Raw genomic sequence first — 19,751 nt, 5'->3', positions numbered from 1 at the left:
CTATGCTCCTTATAGAAGCCAAGTAAATATGTCAAGTAAGACAATTTATGAACATCTTTAAAAATGGTAGTTGCATCAGGTTTTCAACTAAATGTATCCATCAAACAAAGTACTGGGGATACCTGACACCTGGCAGGCATTTATGTTAAACAATTTGACGTGTGAAAACAAGTGGGGGCGGCAGCGTAGCCTAGTGGTTAGAGCGTTGGACTAGTAACCGGAAGGTTGCAAGTTCAAATCCCCGAACTGACAAGGTACAAATCTGTCGTTCTGCCCCTGAACAGGCAGTTAACCCACTGTTCCTAGGCCGTCATTGAAAATAAGAATTTGTTCTTAACTGACTTGCCTAGTTAAATAAAGGTAAAAAAAAAAAAAAAAAAAGTCTCCTATTGGCCTATCCAGAACAGTGTATGAAGGAAGGAAAATGAGAGGAAGCCCGATATACCTTTGAAACCCACCCATTGTCTGACACTGAGGTGAGATTATAATGCCTGAGAGAGGAGGGGTCGATGTGTACTTGTGAAAGTCACACTGCTTGTTTATGTGTTTATAGTAATAGTTTAAATGTTCACAAACCCTCACGGACAATCGTATGAGAAGCAGACATCTTCTGTAGACATTGGTTTCATTTCACACATAGGAAGTTCACAGAATCAATTAAACACCTAATCTTTCAATTTGCTTGTTTTTCTGTAACTGGGTGGTTACTTGGTCTTGGATGTTTCTTGGTAGAGGTTGCCCTTTGACAAATACCCAGGATCATCTTAAAACCACTCTCTACCTTTTGTTTTCAGGCAGATAACTCTGACCCCTGTCGTAGCCTGATCTTCTACTGCCACTCAAATCTTCACCATACCCTCCTCCACTGAGAAAGCCAACATGGTCAGTATATCCTGCAACAACCATATGTGTGAGGGAACAATTTACGAATCTGATTAGCAATAATAAGGCAGCAAGGTAGTAAGGCGCCTCCTCTTGCCCAATTGCAGATCCATAACGCCTTAAAGGTGAGCATTTAGAGCCTCAAATCAAATTGTACTTGTCGCATGCGCCGAATACAAAAGGTGTAGACCTTACAGTGAAATGCTTACTTACAAGCCCTTAACCAATAATGCAATTAAGAAAATACAAAAAAAAGTAAGAGATAAGAATGACAAATAATTAAAGAGCAGCAGTAAATAACAATAGCGGGGCTATATACAGGGGGTAGGTTACAGGAGGTAATTAAGGTAATTATGTACATGCAGGTAGAGTTATTTAAGTGGTAATGCATAGATAATAACAGAGAGTATCAGCAGCTTGGGGGGGGGGGGGGGTGCAATGCAAATAGTCTGGGTAGCCATTTGATTAGCTGTACAGGAGTCTTATGGCTTTGGGGTAGAAGCTGTTAAGAAGCCTCTTGGAGCTAGACTTGGCGCTCCGGTACTGCTTGCCGTACGGTAGCAGAGAGAACAGTCTATGACTAGGGTGGCTGGAGTCTTTGACACCGCCTGGTATAGAGGTCCTGGATGGCAGGAAGCTTGGCCCCAGTGACGTACTGGGCCGTACGCACTACCCTCTAGTGTACTCCTCAATGCCATCGAAAGAATCCCAGAAGATATTTCAATCTGTGCGAGCAAAACAGTCCTGTAGTTTAGCATCTGCTTCATCTGACCATTGGAACTGATCACTAGTCTTTCCAACCACAGGTGAACGTACACAAGAGTAATTTAGGGCAGAATCTGTCATTAGAGTAGTGGTGTATATTTAGCCTCAATCACTTTTTTTGCTTGCTGCATGTCATGCTTTAGAAGAAGAAGAGGATGATGATGATGATAATGATAATAATGATGATGATTAGGTTAAGGACTACAGAGTCTGTTATATAGTCAGGTGCATAGCGCTTGGTGTGTGTATTTGTTCATGTATGGTCCACTCTGGTCTTACGTCACACAGTCAGTATGGAAAATGCCTTATCATGGCTATGTGCAACTGGAAGCATATTAATGTGACTGTAAAGCCCATAATCTGTATAATAAAGGTTCTAAATTCGGTGATGCAAAATTAAATTAAATACTGCTAGTCCTGCCTTCCAGTTTTGGGGCACATACAGTATCTAAACTACTGCATATAATGCATTCACATGAATAAACTTTGTGGGTGAAGTGCATTTATAAAAAATGTTATTTATAGCCCATAGGAGATGAATACCTGAACATCTTGGTATCTGATCACATTTATTGGTCTGAATGCATGAGGAGAATTATCTAAGAATATATGAATTCCCTAGAGAGGTATTGGGTGATATATGAGAAGTAGCGGAATTGATACTTGTAAAAATCACACCAAGCGAGGCAAAACTGCCGTCAACAACCTATCTTGATGCATGAAAAAACACCATCTGACTGGCAGTTCCAATGGCCAATCGCATTGTCTATGGTCGGTGCTCTTTAAAGGGTCTACTAATAGGCATTGAGGCAGAGATGCTGCGAGTGTTAGAACGAGTTAGGTTGTCATGTAGTAACCAACAGAAGGTTACGAGTAAAAAAAAATAAAAAATGATTATTTGATCGTCTGACTGGTTTTGCGTAAAGGGAAGAGATATGGAATGAGTCGGATACCACAGATGCGAGTCTTGTGTTGTTTTTGGAGATATTATTTTGACATTTTTTATATTCGTGGTGATCGACGAGATACCTCGCTTCACGCGGTCGTTCAACTCGCGATGCTGGACAGATCGCTGCATCATCATGTTGCTTCCGAGTTAGCGAAAGAAATCACAAGTTACACCAGGGGGGCAGTGAGTCGTCGTCATTTAGCTACAGAGGCTACCCGACAATTGCAAGCAGAAAAAGAGGGATGCATTAGCTACATCTGTTGATTTGGCTTGTTGGCACTTCAGTGATACATTGTCGAGCCCGGTGATGTGACCTAAGAAGATCAGTAAGTGATTGTAGCCTATCACTTGTGTTAATGCCTGGGATTGGCTCGATATTCCTCCTAATTTGTTGGGTGGGTGCGATCGTAATTAGCCAATATTTTGATTATGGGCACAGTGGCTGAATTTGGGATAAAGAAAAACCAAAGGGCATTATTTTTCAAACACAATTTGCCACTGAAACAGGCTAATCTATCCAGACCTAGCCTACATCGTAATCATCTGGAATATAGGCAGTTCATGTGTACTGTTATTGACTCCATCATCATCAAATGACCTCTTGGACTTGTCAAGGGAGTGCACATGTTTAGTGTCTGTTGGATTACACAAATTGTGTAGGATAGCCTATCGACTCAGACACGACTCTGCTCAGGTTATGATCATGACCCTGGAATGTATGTATAATCGCCAAAGAGATGCTGACTTCATTGAACTATGCTGGTGACATTTCTCCTAAACTAACAAATAGTTTACATAGTCTTGTGCTGCTGACTCTTATTGGATAGGCTAGGTATTGATTTTAGTGGGTAATTGTGCCACTGTCTCAGTACTTGGTCTGTGTTAACCACACAATGGAATACAACATAAATAGCCTATCTAAATAGGTTGCAAATGGGTTCATTTCAAAGTTTCGTTGCATCCTATGTGTTCCTGAGGCGTGAGTAATCATTGGTCACAATCCACTCCTGCCACTGCATCCACGTGGAGTTCATGTAGGTATACTTGAAAACTTTGGGTTGAGGAAACTTCCAGCCGTGACGCACAGACTGCTCCCTCTGCTGTAGTCCTGCTGCAAAAAGGTGACAGCTTTTTAGTTTTTGCTGTCACACAGCAGAGAGGAAGAGGTATTGACTCAATAAGGAAAAAGTAGGCTACAGCAGATTAAAAACATCTGTCTAAAATGGACGGCGACTGCAACTATAAGATGCATTATGTGAATGATGACACATTTTCTCCATCCAAACCTCTACTGGACCAAGTGCGGGTGCCCGCGGGGGAGCCCGACGCCCCCAGTGTTCTACAGGGGCGTGGGTCTGTTTATTGCTCGCCAAACTTTGACATGATTGATGGGCTGCTGTACCGTAAGAAGTTGGAGAGAGGCTTCATCCACTACCGGGAGGTGCTAGACGAGGACCGACGGCTCGGGGCGATTGCCACTTTCCACCGGCGGCGGCCAGGCATGTGCCACCACTCCCTGGAGGATACGTACAGATCAGTGGCCGAGAACTACTGGTGGGAGGGTGAGTCTGGTCGGCTGGGATCCAGTGGGATCCTCATCCAGTTAAGTCTGTACTCGATTGAGCTCTCTGTGGGTTCGGACTGATGGTTGTGCTGATATTTACTGTTACTTTCTTTCATCTCTTTCTCCTTTTCTCTCACTGTCTGCCTTTCTCATCCAGACAAACTTTCTATCCCACTCACTCAATGACTTTCTCTTTCTAGCTGTTCCTCTCTGTCTGCCTGTCTAACCACCTTCTCTCTCCCTGTCCTGTAGGTTTCAGTGAGTCTAGCCTGATGTCTCTGCTGGACTTCTCCTACTCATCTATCCTTTTTACACAGGACAATGATTAAAACCACTTAGGATGTTCCCGAAAGTGGCTTTTCAGACAAAATAATTACACCTCATCTCATCACATTGTAGACTGTTATTGTAATGTTCTTGCGAGGCTTAGTATAGGCCAGTGTTTCCAAACTTCTCTATCCTCCTATCCTCTGGTGAGATGATGTATTCATCCATTCTGTAAAGAGGGATGTCCCTCTTTACAACCAGAGAGACCTAAAAAAGAAAGTGAACTGCAGGCGTTCGACAGAGGTGTTATTATATTGCAACATAAGTCAGATTGATGCTGTATAATGTCGAATTACGTTGAAAAAATACTGGTCTTGTTTTGCGGTTAAAAAAAACAATGACCCTTTTGGTGGTCAAAAACATTGCCTGTGTAATATGGTTTGTTTCGTTAATATAAAATCCGTTATGATGATCATTGCAATAACGTACATGATTGACCCTTCCTCAGGGATGTACTTCCAGATCCGAGACTTTGTCCGGGGATGTCCAGCGTGCCTGGAGCAGAGGAACAAGAGACCCAAGGTAAGAGATGGCACCATAGAGCATCCTGATGTGAAGGCACTGATACTGAATGATGTTTTCACCATGTCGTTCTCTCCCCCATCTCTCTGCCACTCACGTTTGCTCTCTTTCACACTTCCTTCTCTCACATTCTCTTTCCTTCAATCCCTTTCTCACCCTCGTTCTCACGTTATTGGTGACTCTGTTCTACTCGCTCGTGTTAATTCGCTCTCTCTCCTACAGAAGCGTGTGGGTGAGAGGCGTGTCTCTCAGACGATGATGTCACACAGCCGTGACATGCTGAGTAAACTGAGGAGCCAGCGGGAGGCGGGGCTGTTCTGTGACATCACTCTGAGGACTGACGGATGCTCTTACTCCGCCCACAAGGCGGTGCTGGCAGCGGTGAGCGAGTACTTTCAGGAATTATTCACTGAGATGGACTCCGCCCCTAGCTCCAGGTCTGACATTGACCTCACAGGTACGAGATTGACACACACACTTCTGAATGGGGTTGTTTCTTTATCCATCTGTCTCTGTTTTCCTCCATCTACTCTGCTCTCTCCTTTTGTGGATGCCCATGTTTTGGCATGGACATGACCGCTACTGCTCTGAAAAGGAACTTAACAGCACTTTCTACCTCACTCTCTTTTCCACTTTTTCACTTCCTCATGTTTGGTCTCCTCCTACTGTTTCCCCCCTCTGGTCTTCTCAACATATGTCATTTACAAAAGTTCAATCAGTCAGGCTGGTCTGAATGCTCGTTTAACTTCATCCAGTCAGTATAACATAATTCACTTTGTTTCCTATTCTACAGGCATAGTGGGAATGACGACAAACGTATCATCATCAGCAAGCATCTTGTTTCTTCTCCTCTTCTCCCATGTGCAGAATGCTATTTACCTATTTACCTTGTGGCCTATTAGCACAACACAATAATGCTCATTCCTCATGCTTGCTGTTTAACCTATGGGCTCACTCTGGCAATTAATACCTTCCTCTCTCTCAACCAATGGATGTAAGTCTTGGGATGTATTTATGTCAACTTACCGATGTTCTCTCACTTGCTGTTTTTCAGCAACAGTTTGACAACCATCCACCCCCCCACGAGCTATAATAACCTTAAGGCCCGTCATTGGAACTCCTTTCCCCTAGCAGGGGGGGGGGGGTTCGATGCCAGAAGTCCCACATAGGGCGACCTGCCATCATATGATCTTGCTCCGAGGATTTTCCCTCGCAGACAAGGCCATTCCCCAAACTATTTAATAAAATGTCATATTGCATTCCTATGTTGTCCATTCAGTTAATCCTGTACTAGATTGAACTGTCTGTGGGTTAGGATTGATGGTTGTGCTGAGATTTACTGTCACTTTTATCTTTCTCCTTTTCTCTCTCTCATCCAGACAAACTTTCTATCCCACTCACTCAATGACTTTCTCTTTCTGGCTGTTCCTCTCTGTCTGCCTGTCTAACCACCTTCTCTCTCCCTGTCCTGTAGGTTTCAGTGAGTCTAGCCTGATGTCTCTGCTGGACTTCTCCTACTCCTCTATTCTGTGTGTGTCTGAGGAGGACCTTCCAGAGGTCAGCACTATGGCCCGTCACCTGGGCATGTGGCCTGCCGTGGAGGCCTGTTCTGCCCTCCAGAGGGAGCAGGGATACCACGCCGCCCAATACCCCACCATGGAGCACCCTGCCCTAGGCTTCTCATCGCAGATCCCTGGATCTCCCCTGGAGCTCCACCACCACCAGAGGGACAGGAAGAGGAATAGGGGGTTGGCTAGAGAGGGCAGGGAGAGGGTGGCTGGGGGTGGAAGGGTAAAGGGGGTGGATGATGGCTTCAGACAGATTCTGGATCAGTCCAATGAGTCGAGGGAGGAGAGCCCGACCAGGCGGTCACCCCGTCGCCCCCCCGGACCCAGCCCCCTCCCCCTAGGGCAGAACGGTCTCCCCCTCAGCCCCACCCGCAGGATGAAGCTCATGGACTTCAAATCTCCGTCTTGTAAAATATCTTCTTCCCCTCCAAAAAACGTATCCTCCATCCCTCGCTCCCGAAACACCCAATCTTCCTCCTCCTCGCCCCACACGCGTCTTCTCCGCTCTACTCCCGGGGCCGCCCAGGAAGTCCAGAGACTGCTTCCCAGGACAGAGAGCCCTCGGGGCCGAAAACCTCACCCTGTCCCCCATCCTGCCTCCACCCCCTCCACACAGAGGGCTGGCTCTGAGGCCCCCATAGTGAGGGTAAAGCAGGAGGAAGAGCGGGACGAGGATGAGAAAGATCATTTCCGAGCACTGGAGAAGTACCGCCTGATGAGCGTGCTCGGGTTACAGAGGACGTCCCTCCTCCCCAGACCAGAGGATCTGATTGGCTGGAGGCAGAAAAAACGCCTCCGAAAGTTGAAGGTCAATAACTATTCGTTGACCAAGAGGAGGAAACCTCGCCCCCAGGCGTCAGGAGGGCTTACGTTCGGGGGGCCGCCCCTGTCACTCCCCCTATGTACCCCTGCCAAAGCTCACTTATTGAGCAGGATCATAAAGACGGAGCCTGAGTATCCAATCAGCATGGAGGACATGAGACTGAAGAAACCCAGGCAGCCCCGGCGGTTTCCGCCCAGTGACAGGAGCATGCGCAGTAAAGTAGTGTTACCAGACCTGCTGCAGCCCGTGTCCAGGCTGGTCTACGGAGGGAGGGATCTCAGGCGCTCTGTCAGGGGTGTTGAGGCCAGCCACCCCCCTCCACCTCTCCCACCCCGTTCTGGGAACACCAGAGTTCCAAATCCCAAGAGGAACGTCTCTACTGTCCGGATCAAACCCGAACCTGCCGACTATGCCATCTCAGCACCACCCCTCCCCTCACATGGCCGACACCCAAACCCACACCTCTCCCCTCCCAGGGCCCACCCCAGGCCTAAGGTTACCACAGAAACTGTCAGAGCGCTCCGCTACAACAGCGGCCGTCCGATGGCCAAAGATAAGCTGAAGCGGAGTGGCATGAAGTCTGGGAGAGCCCAGCGTAAGCCCAGAGAGGAGAGCATGAGGACCGGGAGCAGCCAGGGAGTGAGGAGGATCATGGAGAGAGGGCCTGGAGCTATGAGCAGCAGGAAGACGAGCAGCATCCTCAGCCCTGATCCTGTTCCTCCTCCCCTCCACAGCCATCCTCTGTACAGGGTCATCAAGGAGGAACCAGCAGACCCTCTACCTGTGGCGGGGTCCTTCCCCGAGCCACCCTCCGTGTCCTCCTCCCCAGAGCTGGGCAAAAGGCAGATCAAGCCCCCTGTCAAGCTCCTAGACCCAGGCTTCCTCTTCAGCTTCTGCCGGCCGGCAGGAGGGCCCATGTTGGGGGTGAAGAGGGAGGAGGAGAGTGTGGATATCTGCCTAACACGGTCGGTCTCAAGGGTAGAGAGATTTGGTTCCGGGGGGGCCCCAGCCAGGGTCCTGAGGGCCAGAGGAGGCCTCCCCACTCTCCACAGGGTGAAGAAGGAGAGGGAAGAAAGGAGTGTAAGCCAAAGTCCAACCCAGAGGCAGGGCCCACCAAGGGCTGTCAACTCTCACCAACACAAATCCCCCCACCTGGATAGAGCCACAGGGTCAAAGGATGCTTGCGTTGCTCGGGACATACCAAAGGTAAACACTGGACAATGGTGTAGTTGTTCTTGCACGTTCTCCTATGATTTGGGCAACTTTTAATATTTTAAAAAGTTGGTTGCTGCTCTCCTCAGTCCTCACCTTATCTCTGTCACATGTACTGACATGAAAACACAAGATGGATGAAAGAAATGGTATAGGTGTACTGAAGGACTTTTCACATGTCCAGTACAGATTAAGGAAAGGAAGCCAGGATGAAACGTTTGAGATGCAGCCTTGCTTTCCTCCACAGTGGAGAGTAGACTAGAGGGGAGGTCTGGGGTGGGTGAGGGGAGGTCTGGGGTGGGTGAAGTTAACTGTTATCTCTCCATAACACCATTCATCAGACTGAGGATTCCGTTAGGGGTTAAACAGGCTGAACCAATGTCAACCCTGTCTGAGGGGGAGGGTGTTCTACTCATCAGACATACTTTTTCTCTGGGAACTAACTGGAGCAAAATGTTGACACTTTAATACTCTCTTATATTACGTTAGAAAAGTCTGATCTGAGATAAGATTACGTTCTTATTTTGGAGATTGTAAATTGAGTTTGATAACATTCCATGTTCATTGCTCTCCGTTGACATGCATAGATCATTAAGCTAAAATATGTAATGACCATGGAACTGGTGTCATGAACTGGCGTCATGAACTGGTGTAATGACCATGGAACTGGTGTCATGAACTGGTGTCATGACCATGTAACTGGTGTCATGAACTGGTGTCATGACCATGTAACTGGTGTCATGAACTGGTGTAATGACCATGGAACTGGTGTCCTGAACTGGTGTCCTGAACTGGTGTCCTGAACTGGTGTCATGAACTGGTGTCAGGAACTGGTGTCAGGAACTGGTGTAATGACCATGGAACTGGTGTCATGAACTGGTGTCATGACCATGGAACTGGTGTCATGACCATGGAACTGGTGTCATGAACTGGTGTCATGACCATGTTACTGGTGTCATGAACTGGTGTCATGACCATGTAACTGGTGTCATGAACTGGTGTCATGACCATGTAACTGGTGTCATGAACTGGTGTCATGACCATGTAACTGGTGTCATGAACTGGTGTCATGACCATGTAACTGGTGTCATGAACTGGTGTCATGACCATGTAACTGGTGTCATGAACTGGTGTCATGACCATGTAACTGGTGTCATGAACTGGTGTCATGACCATGTAACTGGTGTCATGAACTGGTGTCATGACCATGTAACTGGTGTCATGAACTGGTGTCATGACCATGTAACTGGTGTAATGACCATGTTACTGGTGCCATGTAACTGGTGTAATGACCATGTAATTGGTGTCATGAACTGGTGTAATGCCCATGTAACTGGTGTCATGAACTGGTGTCATGACCATGTAACTGGTGTCATGAACTGGTGTCATGACCATGTAACTGGTGTCATGAACTGGTGTCATGACCATGTAACTGGTGTCATGAACTGGTGTCATGACCATGTAACTGGTGTCATGAACTGGTGTCATGACCATGTAACTGGTGTCATGAACTGGTGTCATGACCATGTAACTGGTGTCATGAACTGGTGTCATGACCATGTAACTGGTGTCATGAACTGGTGTCATGACCATGTAACTGGTGTCATGAACTGGTGTCATGACCATGTAACTGGTGTCATGAACTGGTGTCATGACCATGTAACTGGTGTCATGAACTGGTGTCATGAACTGGTGTCATGACCATGTAACTGGTGTAATGACCATGTTACTGGTCTCATGAACTGGTGTAATGACCATGTAACTGGTGTAATGACCATGTAACTGGTGTCATGAACTGGTGTAATGACCATGTAACTGGTGTAATGACCATGTAACTGGTGTCATGAACTGGTGTCATGACCATGTAACTGGTGTCATGAACTGGTGTCATGACCATGTAACTGGTGTCATGAACTGGTGTCATGACCATGTAACTGGTGTCATGAACTGGTGTCATGACCATGTAACTGGTGTCATGAACTGGTGTCATGACCATGTAACTGGTGTCATGAACTGGTGTCATGACCATGTAACTGGTGTCATGAACTGGTGTCATGACCATGTAACTGGTGTCATGAACTGGTGTCATGACCATGTAACTGGTGTCATGAACTGGTGTCATGACCATGTAACTGGTGTCATGAACTGGTGTCATGACCATGTAACTGGTGTCATGAACTGGTGTCATGACCATGTAACTGGTGTCATGAACTGGTGTCATGACCATGTAACTGGTGTCATGAACTGGTGTCATGACCATGTAACTGGTGTCATGAACTGGTGTCATGACCATGTAACTGGTGTCATGAACTGGTGTCATGACCATGTAACTGGTGTCATGAACTGGTGTCATGACCATGTAACTGGTGTCATGAACTGGTGTCATGACCATGTAACTGGTGTCATGAACTGGTGTCATGACCATGTAACTGGTGTCATGAACTGGTGTCATGACCATGTAACTGGTGTCATGAACTGGTGTCATGACCATGTAACTGGTGTCATGAACTGGTGTCATGACCATGTAACTGGTGTCATGAACTGGTGTCATGACCATGTAACTGGTGTCATGAACTGGTGTCATGACCATGTAACTGGTGTCATGAACTGGTGTCATGACCATGTAACTGGTGTCATGAACTGGTGTCATGACCATGTAACTGGTGTCATGAACTGGTGTCATGACCATGTAACTGGTGTCATGAACTGGTGTCATGACCATGTAACTGGTGTCATGACCATGTTACTGGTGCCATGTAACTGGTGTCATGACCATGTAACTGGTGTCATGAACTGGTGTCATGCCCATGTAACTGGTGTCATGAACTGGTGTCATGACCATGTAACTGGTGTCATGAACTGGTGTCATGACCATGTAACTGGTGTCATGAACTGGTGTCATGACCATGTAACTGGTGTCATGAACTGGTGTCATGACCATGTAACTGGTGTCATGAACTGGTGTCATGACCATGTAACTGGTGTCATGAACTGGTGTCATGACCATGTAACTGGTGTCATGAACTGGTGTCATGACCATGTAACTGGTGTCATGAACTGGTGTCATGACCATGTAACTGGTGTCATGAACTGGTGTCATGAACTGGTGTCATGACCATGTAACTGGTGTAATGACCATGTTACTGGTCTCATGAACTGGTGTAATGACCATGTAACTGGTGTAATGACCATGTAACTGGTGTCATGAACTGGTGTAATGACCATGTAACTGGTGTAATGACCATGTAACTGGTGTCATGAACTGGTGTCATGACCATGTAACTGGTGTCATGAACTGGTGTCATGACCATGTAACTGGTGTCATGAACTGGTGTCATGATCATGTAACTGGTGTCATGAACTGGTGTCATGACCATGTAACTGGTGTCATGAACTGGTGTCATGACCATGTAACTGGTGTCATGAACTGGTGTCATGACCATGTAACTGGTGTCATGAACTGGTGTCATGACCATGTAACTGGTGTCATGAACTGGTGTCATGACCATGTAACTGGTGTCATGAACTGGTGTCATGACCATGTAACTGGTGTCATGAACTGGTGTCATGAACTGGTGTCATGACCATGTAACTGGTGTCATGAACATGTTACTGGTCTCATGAACTGGTGTAATGACCATGTAACTGGTGTAATGACCATGTAACTGGTGTCATGAACTGGTGTAATGACCATGTAACTGGTGTAATGACCATGTAACTGGTGTCATGAACTGGTGTCATGACCATGTAACTGGTGTCATGAACTGGTGTCATGACCATGTAACTGGTGTCATGAACTGGTGTCATGACCATGTAACTGGTGTCATGAACTGGTGTCATGACCATGTAACTGGTGTCATGAACTGGTGTCATGACCATGTAACTGGTGTCATGAACTGGTGTCATGACCATGTAACTGGTGTCATGAACTGGTGTCATGACCATGTAACTGGTGTCATGAACTGGTGTCATGACCATGTAACTGGTGTCATGAACTGGTGTCATGACCATGTAACTGGTGTCATGAACTGGTGTCATGACCATGTAACTGGTGTCATGAACTGGTGTCATGACCATGTAACTGGTGTCATGAACTGGTGTCATGACCATGTTACTGGTGTCATGAACTGGTGTAATGACCATGTAACTGGTGTAATGACCATGTAACTGGTGTCATGAACTGGTGTAATGACCATGTAACTGGTGTCATGAACTGGTGTCATAAACTGGTGTCATGACCATGTAACTGGTGTCATGAACTGGTGTCATGACCATGGAACTGGTGTCATGAACATGGAACTGGGTACTTGTCCAGAAAAAAAGAGAGCATTAGAGCATCTTAAGAAATACGTGTTCCTGAAAGACATCTAACAAAATGGAATCGATTTGATTCTGTTTCTCCCTCTTTGTCTGCAGAAGCCAGCTAAGCCCCTGCCTAGCCGAGGCCCTGCCCTTTTGGACTCGATCCGCCGGGCGAGGTTAAAGCAGCTGCGAGGTCCTCGCAGTCAGGCCCCCAAGGCCAAGTCCTCCCACGTCTGCCTGCAGTGCCGGGCATCCTGTAAGGATTGTAACGCCCTCATCATGCACCGCATCAGGCACATCGAGGGCAAGCACTGGCCCTGCCCTGTACGTACTGAAACTGTTAGTCTTTGAACATCCCCCCTCCCTCTGTGTGTGTTGTAGCTGTGTGTGTGTATGTTTGTTCAGTGTTTTACTGATGTGTGTGTGTGTATATACAGTTGAAGTTGGAAGTTTACATACACCTTAGCCAAATACATTTAAAATCAGTTTTTCACAATTCGTGACATTTAATCCTAGTAAAAATTCCCTGTCTTAGGTCAGTTAGGATCACCACTTTATTTTAAGAATGTGAAATGTCAGAATAATATTAGTGTGATTTATTTCAGCTTTTATTTCTTTCATCACATTCCCAGTGGGTCAGAAGTTTACATGCACTCAATTAGTATTTGGTAGCATTGCCTTTAACTTGTTTAACTTGGGTCAAATGTTTCAGGTAGCCTTCCACAATAAGTTGGGTGAATTTTGGCCCATTCCTCATGACAGACCTGGTGTAACTGAGTCAGGTTTGTAGGCCACCTTGCTCGCACGCGCTTTTTCAGTTCTGCCCACAAATATTTGATAGGATTGAGGTCAGGGCTTTGTGATGGCCACTCCAATACCTTGACTTTGTTGTCCTTAAGCCATTTTGCCACAGCTTTGGAAGTATGCTTGGGGTCATTGTCCATTTGGAAGACCCATTTGCGACCAAGCTTTAACTTCCTGACTGATGTCTTGAGATGTTGCTTCAATATATCCACATAATTTTTCTCCCTCATGATGCCATCTGTTTTGTGAAGTGCACCAGTCCCTCCTGCAGCAAACCAAGTTTGTGACCCCACAACATGATGCTGCCACCCCCGTGCTTCACGGTTGGGATGGTGTTCTTCGGCTTGCAAGCCTCCCCCTTTTTCCTCCAAACATAACGATGGTCATTATGCCAAACAGTTCTATTTTTGTTTCATCAGACCAGAGGACATTTCTCTAAAAAGTACGGTCTTTGACCCCATGTGCAGTTGCAAATTGTAGTCTGGCTTTTTTATGGCGGTTTTGGAGCAGTGGCTTCTTCCTTGCTGAGCGGCCTTTCAGGTTATGTCGATATAGGACTAATTTTACTGTGGATACAGATACTTTTCTACCTGTTTCCTCCAGCATCTTCACAAGGTCCTTTGCTGTTGTTCTGGGATTGATTTGTACTTTTCGCACCAACGTACGTTCATCTCTAGGAGACAGTACGCATCTCCTTCCTGAGCATTATGACGGCTGTGTGGTCCCATGGTGTTTAGACTTGCGTACTATTGTTTGTACAGATGAACGTGGTACCTTCAGGCATTTGTAAATTGCTCCCAAGGATGAACCAGACTTGTGGAGGTCTACAATATTTTTTTCTGAGGTCTTGGCTGATTTCTTTTTATTTTCCCATGATGTCAAGCAAAGAGGCACTGAGTTTGAAGGTAGGCCTTGAAATACATCCACAGGTCCACCTCCAATTGACCCGAATTATGTCAATTAGCCTATCAGGAGCTTCTAAAGCCGTGACATCATTTTCTGGAATTTTCCAAGCTGTTTAATGGCACAGTCAACTAAGTGTATGTAAACTTCTGACCCACGGGAATTGTGATACAGTGAAATAATCTGTCTGTTAACAATTGTTGGAAAAATGACTTGCCATGCACAAGGTGGATGTCCTAACCGACTTGCCAAAACTATAGTTTGTTAAAAAGATATTTGTGGAGTGGTTGAAATACTAGTTTTAATGACTCCAACCTAAGTGTATGTAAACTTCAGACTTCAACTGTATGTGTATATATACTGTGGCTCTGTGTTGTAGCTGGTACTGATATATATATATACACTGCTCAAAAAAATAAAGGGAACACTTAAACAACACAATGTAACTCCAAGTCAATTACACTTCTGTGAAATCAAACTGTCCACTTAGGAAGCAACACTGATTGACAATACATTTCACATGCTGTTGTGCAAATGGAATAGACAAAAGGTGGAAATTATAGGCAATTAGCAAGACACCCCCCAAAACAGGAGTGATTCTGCAGGTGGTGACCACAGACCACTTCTCAGTTCCTATGCTTCCTGGCTGATGTTTTGGTCACTTTTGAATGCTGGCGGTGCTCTCACTCTAGTGGTAGCATGAGACGGAGTCTACAACCCACACAAGTGGCTCAGGTAGTGCAGTTCATCCAGGATGGCACATCAATGCGAACTGTGGCAAAAAGGTTTGCTGTGTCTGTCAGCGTAGTGTCCAGAGCATGCAGGCGCTACCAGGAGACAGGCCAGTACATCAGGAGACGTGGAGGAGGTCGTAGGAGGGTAACAACCCAGCAGCAGGACCGCTACCTCCGCCTTTGTGCAAGGAGGTGCACTGCCAGAGCCCTGCAAAATGACCTCCAGCAGGCCACAAATGTGCATGTGTCAGCATATGGTCTCACAAGGGGTCTGAGGATCTCATCTCGGTACCTAATGGCAGTCAGGCTACCTCTGGCGAGCACATGGAGGACTGTGCGGCCCCACAAAGAAATGCCACCCCACACCATGACTGACCCACCGCCAAACCGGTCATGCTGGAGGATGTTGCAGGCAGCAGAATGTTCTCCACGGCGTCTCCAGACTCTGTCACGTCTGTCACATGTGCTCATGTGCTCAGTGTGAACCTGCTTTCATCTGTGAAGAGCACAGGGCGCCAGTGGCAAATTTGCCAATATTGGTGTTCTCTGGCAAATGCGAAACGTCCTGCACGGTGTTGGGCTGTAAGCACAACCCCCACCTGTGGACGTCGGGCCCTCATACCACCCTCATGGAGTCTGTTTCTGCCCGTTTGAGCAGACACATGCACATTTCTGGCCTGCTGGAGGTCACTTTGCAGGGCTCTGGCAGGGCACCTCCTTGCACAAAGGCGGAGGTAGCGGTCCTGCTGCTGGGTTTTTGCCCTCCTACGGCCTCCTCCACGTCTCTTGATGTACTGGCCTGTCTCCTGGTAGCACCTGCATGCTCTGGACACTACGCTGACAGACACAGCAAACCTTTTTGCCACAGTTCGCATTGATGTGCCATCCTGGATGAAATGCACTACCTGAGCCACTTGTGTGGGTTGTAGACTCCGTCTCATGCTACCACTAGAGTGAGAGCACCGCCAGCATTCAAAAGTGACCAAAACATCAGCCAGGAAGCATAGGAACTGAGAAGTGGTCTGTGGTCACCACCTGCAGAATCACTCCTGTTTTGGGGGGTGTCTTGCTAATTGCCTATAATTTCCACCTTTTGTCTATTCCATTTGCACAACAGCATGTGAAATGTATTGTCAATCAGTGTTGCTTCCTAAGTGGACAGTTTGATTTCACAGAAGTGTAATTGACTTGGAGTTACATTGTGTTGTTTAAGTGTTCCCTTTATTTATTTGAGCAGTGTATATATATATTGTGGCTCTGTGTTGTAGCTGTGTACTGATATATATATATATATATATATATATATATATTGTGGCTCTGTGTTGTAGCTGTGTACTGATATATATATATATATATATATATATATATATATATATATATATATATATATATATATATATATATTGTGGCTCTGTGTTGTAGCTGTGTACTGATATATATATATTGTGGCTCTGTGTTGTAGCTGTGCAATAAGACATTCTTCAGGATGAGGAATGTGAAGAACCACATTCGTACCCACGACCAGAGGCTGTATAAGTGTCGCAGCTGTTTGGCTGCATCCTGAGACCTGACTGGGGAAGGAGGTGAGTGTCCCCTGTCCCTCTGTCCCACTTAAGGGCAAGACGCAATAACCAATGTCGGATGTGTGCAGTAGATCACCTGCTGGTGTCGACTAGCTGTGGCGCTTCAACATGTAAAATAGTTGGGAAATGAACAGAAAAATAGGGCTGATGTTCTGTAGTCGGAGGCGACAGGACGGCCACCCGCTGCTTTAAAACTGTTTGACGGCACAGTCTGTTTTGTCCTTTAAGCAAGTGTATATGTCAGCATTGTTCCTGCCAGTGAAGATGATAGTATTTGGTAAATCATTCTACAGTTTGCCTTTATCACAGATTTCCTGTCCGTCGTGCATTGTCAGTCTAGCTCTTCAGTCCCCTAATTGTCCTATTTGTGTTTTAGGGTTGAAGCTGTCTACATTGACTGACGGGATGAGGAGAGGAACATTGTTAAACTGCAAGCTTGTAAATACAAAGCATCAGTCCACATCCAAACACAAGGCTACCAGGAGAAATGTAATTACTATTACGATGATGATTATGATTATTGTGGTAATTCTTGATTGGTAATGTTATTTAAAAAACCAAACTTAATTTCTTGTTTGCATTTTAGGGAGCTACAGGGGTTTAAACTTGAACATTACACTCAGGGGGTGGGGAAACTGTGAGGTCACTGTATTTAAATGGTCGACGACGTCACAGTATGTAAATTAGAATGGAAATTACGGAGAATTATTATGATAATGATTACTACTATTGCTATCAATATTTTTGTATGTATAGACTGAATCTGAGTGCACCTATACCATAGCTTTGTTGTAAACCTAAAATAAGTTGATGTAAAACAGAGGGGTAGCTGGAGGGCAGTCCCAGGTGGAAATACTTGAAGGTTCACAGGGGTCGAGTTAGAGAGTGTTTCTTAAAGTCTGTAGACGAGGGGGGTTGTTGGGTTTTTACTCGCTTTGGTGTTCAGAGATGGTATGAGTTGGCTAGTATTGCCTCATGTATCAGTTCTCTAGTCTCACCTTTGTCCAGGGTTAGGGTTTGGGAAAGGGGGTTAGGAGGGGGGAATAGGCCCAATCACAAAATGACCCCTAAACACTATGCCCTATGCACTTGTGGAGATCGTAGCAGATTTGATTGATTGAAGCAATATGGAGAAACTTCCCCATAGTAGATCAAATAGAAAGGTAGATGTATTATCATATGTCTTACACATGTCATATCCTCTCAGATCTCCATAAGTGCATAGTCTAGGGGTCCATTTGGGATTGGGCCCATGGGGCTAGTTTTGGGTAAGGGGGTTCTATGACATCCCTGCATGTTTGACTGCAGGTCTGTTTCCTCCCCTTGTCTTTTCGAATGTTACTATATGTCTATGAAAGGGAAAACTGTCATGTCTAAATGGGAATCTTTAAAATTACTTTCTCAATACTGAAGTTTTTTTCTGGATTATAAACAGTTTTATTTGGGCTCGGTAGTCCAGAACGTTTTTTTAAAAAATGATACAACTATGGGGTTAAAGTGCAGACTGTCAGCTTTCATTTGAGGGTATTTTCATCCATATCAGGTGAACAGTTTATAAATTACAGCACTTTTTGTACATAGTCTCCCCCATTTTAGGGCACCAAAAATATTGGGACAAATTCACTTGTGTATTGAAAAGTTTAGTATTTGGTCCTGTATTCCTAGCATGCAATGATTACACCAAGTTTGTGACTCTAAAAACTTGATATTTGTGCGTCTCACGTTCACTAATTATTATTCACGATTCATTCAGGACTATTCGTAATCATGGTAGGAACACATTTTAATTTACAAAAGAAGTGACTCCAAAATGACACAATTCATTTCTATTGGGCACAAAATAATTTGAAACAACCAAAACAGCAAATGCATCTTCAGTCCAACTCTAATTTAGCATCTGATTCAGCTAGTTAAGGTGTTGTTGAGCAGCTAATTAGTAGAATCAGGTGTGTTAAATTAGGGATGGACTGAACCCACAGGACGGTAGATCTCCAGGAAGAGGGTTGGGCAGCCCTGCTGTAGAGTCATAAGCTTGGGGTAATCATTACGTGCTAGGAATATGGGACCAAATACTAAACTTTTGGTGCCCTAAAATGGGAGGACTATTTACAAAAAGTACTGTAATTTCTAAACAGTTCACCTGATATGGATGGATATACCCTCAAATTAAGCTTCCAGTCTGCACTTTAACCTCATAGCCGTTGTTTGATTTCAAATCCAAACTTCTGGAGTATAGATCCAAAATAAGAAAAATACTGCAATATCCCAATAATGGAGGGCACTGTATATGTTTCTCCTTTTTTAATTAAACTAGGATGTTTGGCCTTTTTTTTCTCATATTTAAGAACCTCTCTCGTACTGAATGCAACGCGTGCACATACTATGGAGACATTGACGATTCAGACACTCTCCTTTTGGTTCTGTAAAAAGAATGATATGGAATAAATGTTTGCCTTTTACATTTTTGCCTTTCCTGTTTGAAATTAGAATAGTTGTTCACATTTGTTTCTTGTCTACTGTACAGTTTCAGCAGAATACAGACAGAGTAGCTATATACACTGTGTGTACAAAACATTAAGGACACCATCTCTTTCCATGACATAAATTGACCAGGTGAACTATGATCCCTTATTGATGTCACTAGATGGAGAGGAGACAGGTTAAAGAAGGATTTTTAAGCCTTGAGACATGGATTGTGAATTGGGAAAAAAAAATATTTAAGTGCCTTTGAACTGCACAGCTGCTGGGTTTTTCCACACAATAGTTTCCGTGTGTCAACATTGGCCAGCATCCTTGTGAGGGGGAGGTGGTGG

General features: G+C 45.3%; 1 protein-coding gene across 2 annotated transcripts; it reads left to right on the top strand.

The window, feature by feature from the left end:
- The first annotated feature begins 2,463 nt into the window (after nucleotides 1-2,463).
- On the top strand, nucleotides 2,464-19,397 carry LOC129816832 (serine/arginine repetitive matrix protein 1-like). Of its 2 annotated transcripts, none has more exons than XM_055871752.1 (7): nucleotides 2,464-4,158; nucleotides 4,936-5,009; nucleotides 5,232-5,466; nucleotides 6,484-8,606; nucleotides 13,029-13,238; nucleotides 16,818-16,938; nucleotides 17,315-19,397. In XM_055871752.1, the coding sequence occupies exons 1-6, from the start codon at nucleotides 3,819-3,821 to the stop codon at nucleotides 16,917-16,919; spliced, it is 3,084 nt and encodes a 1,027-aa protein (XP_055727727.1). In that variant the 5' UTR covers nucleotides 2,464-3,818; the 3' UTR covers nucleotides 16,920-16,938; nucleotides 17,315-19,397. The 2 variants fall into 2 exon arrangements, with proteins under 2 accessions (XP_055727727.1, XP_055727728.1); XM_055871753.1 differs by having other exon boundaries at nucleotides 4,072-4,158; nucleotides 4,413-5,009.
- The last annotated feature ends 354 nt before the right edge of the window (nucleotides 19,398-19,751 follow it).

This window comes from Salvelinus fontinalis, chromosome 19 (genome assembly GCF_029448725.1).
Source record: "Salvelinus fontinalis isolate EN_2023a chromosome 19, ASM2944872v1, whole genome shotgun sequence".
In the NCBI taxonomy this organism is placed as follows: Eukaryota; Metazoa; Chordata; class Actinopteri; order Salmoniformes; family Salmonidae; genus Salvelinus; species Salvelinus fontinalis.
Note: the sequence above shows the minus strand (reverse complement) of the source record. Positions and strands in the feature narration are given on the sequence as shown.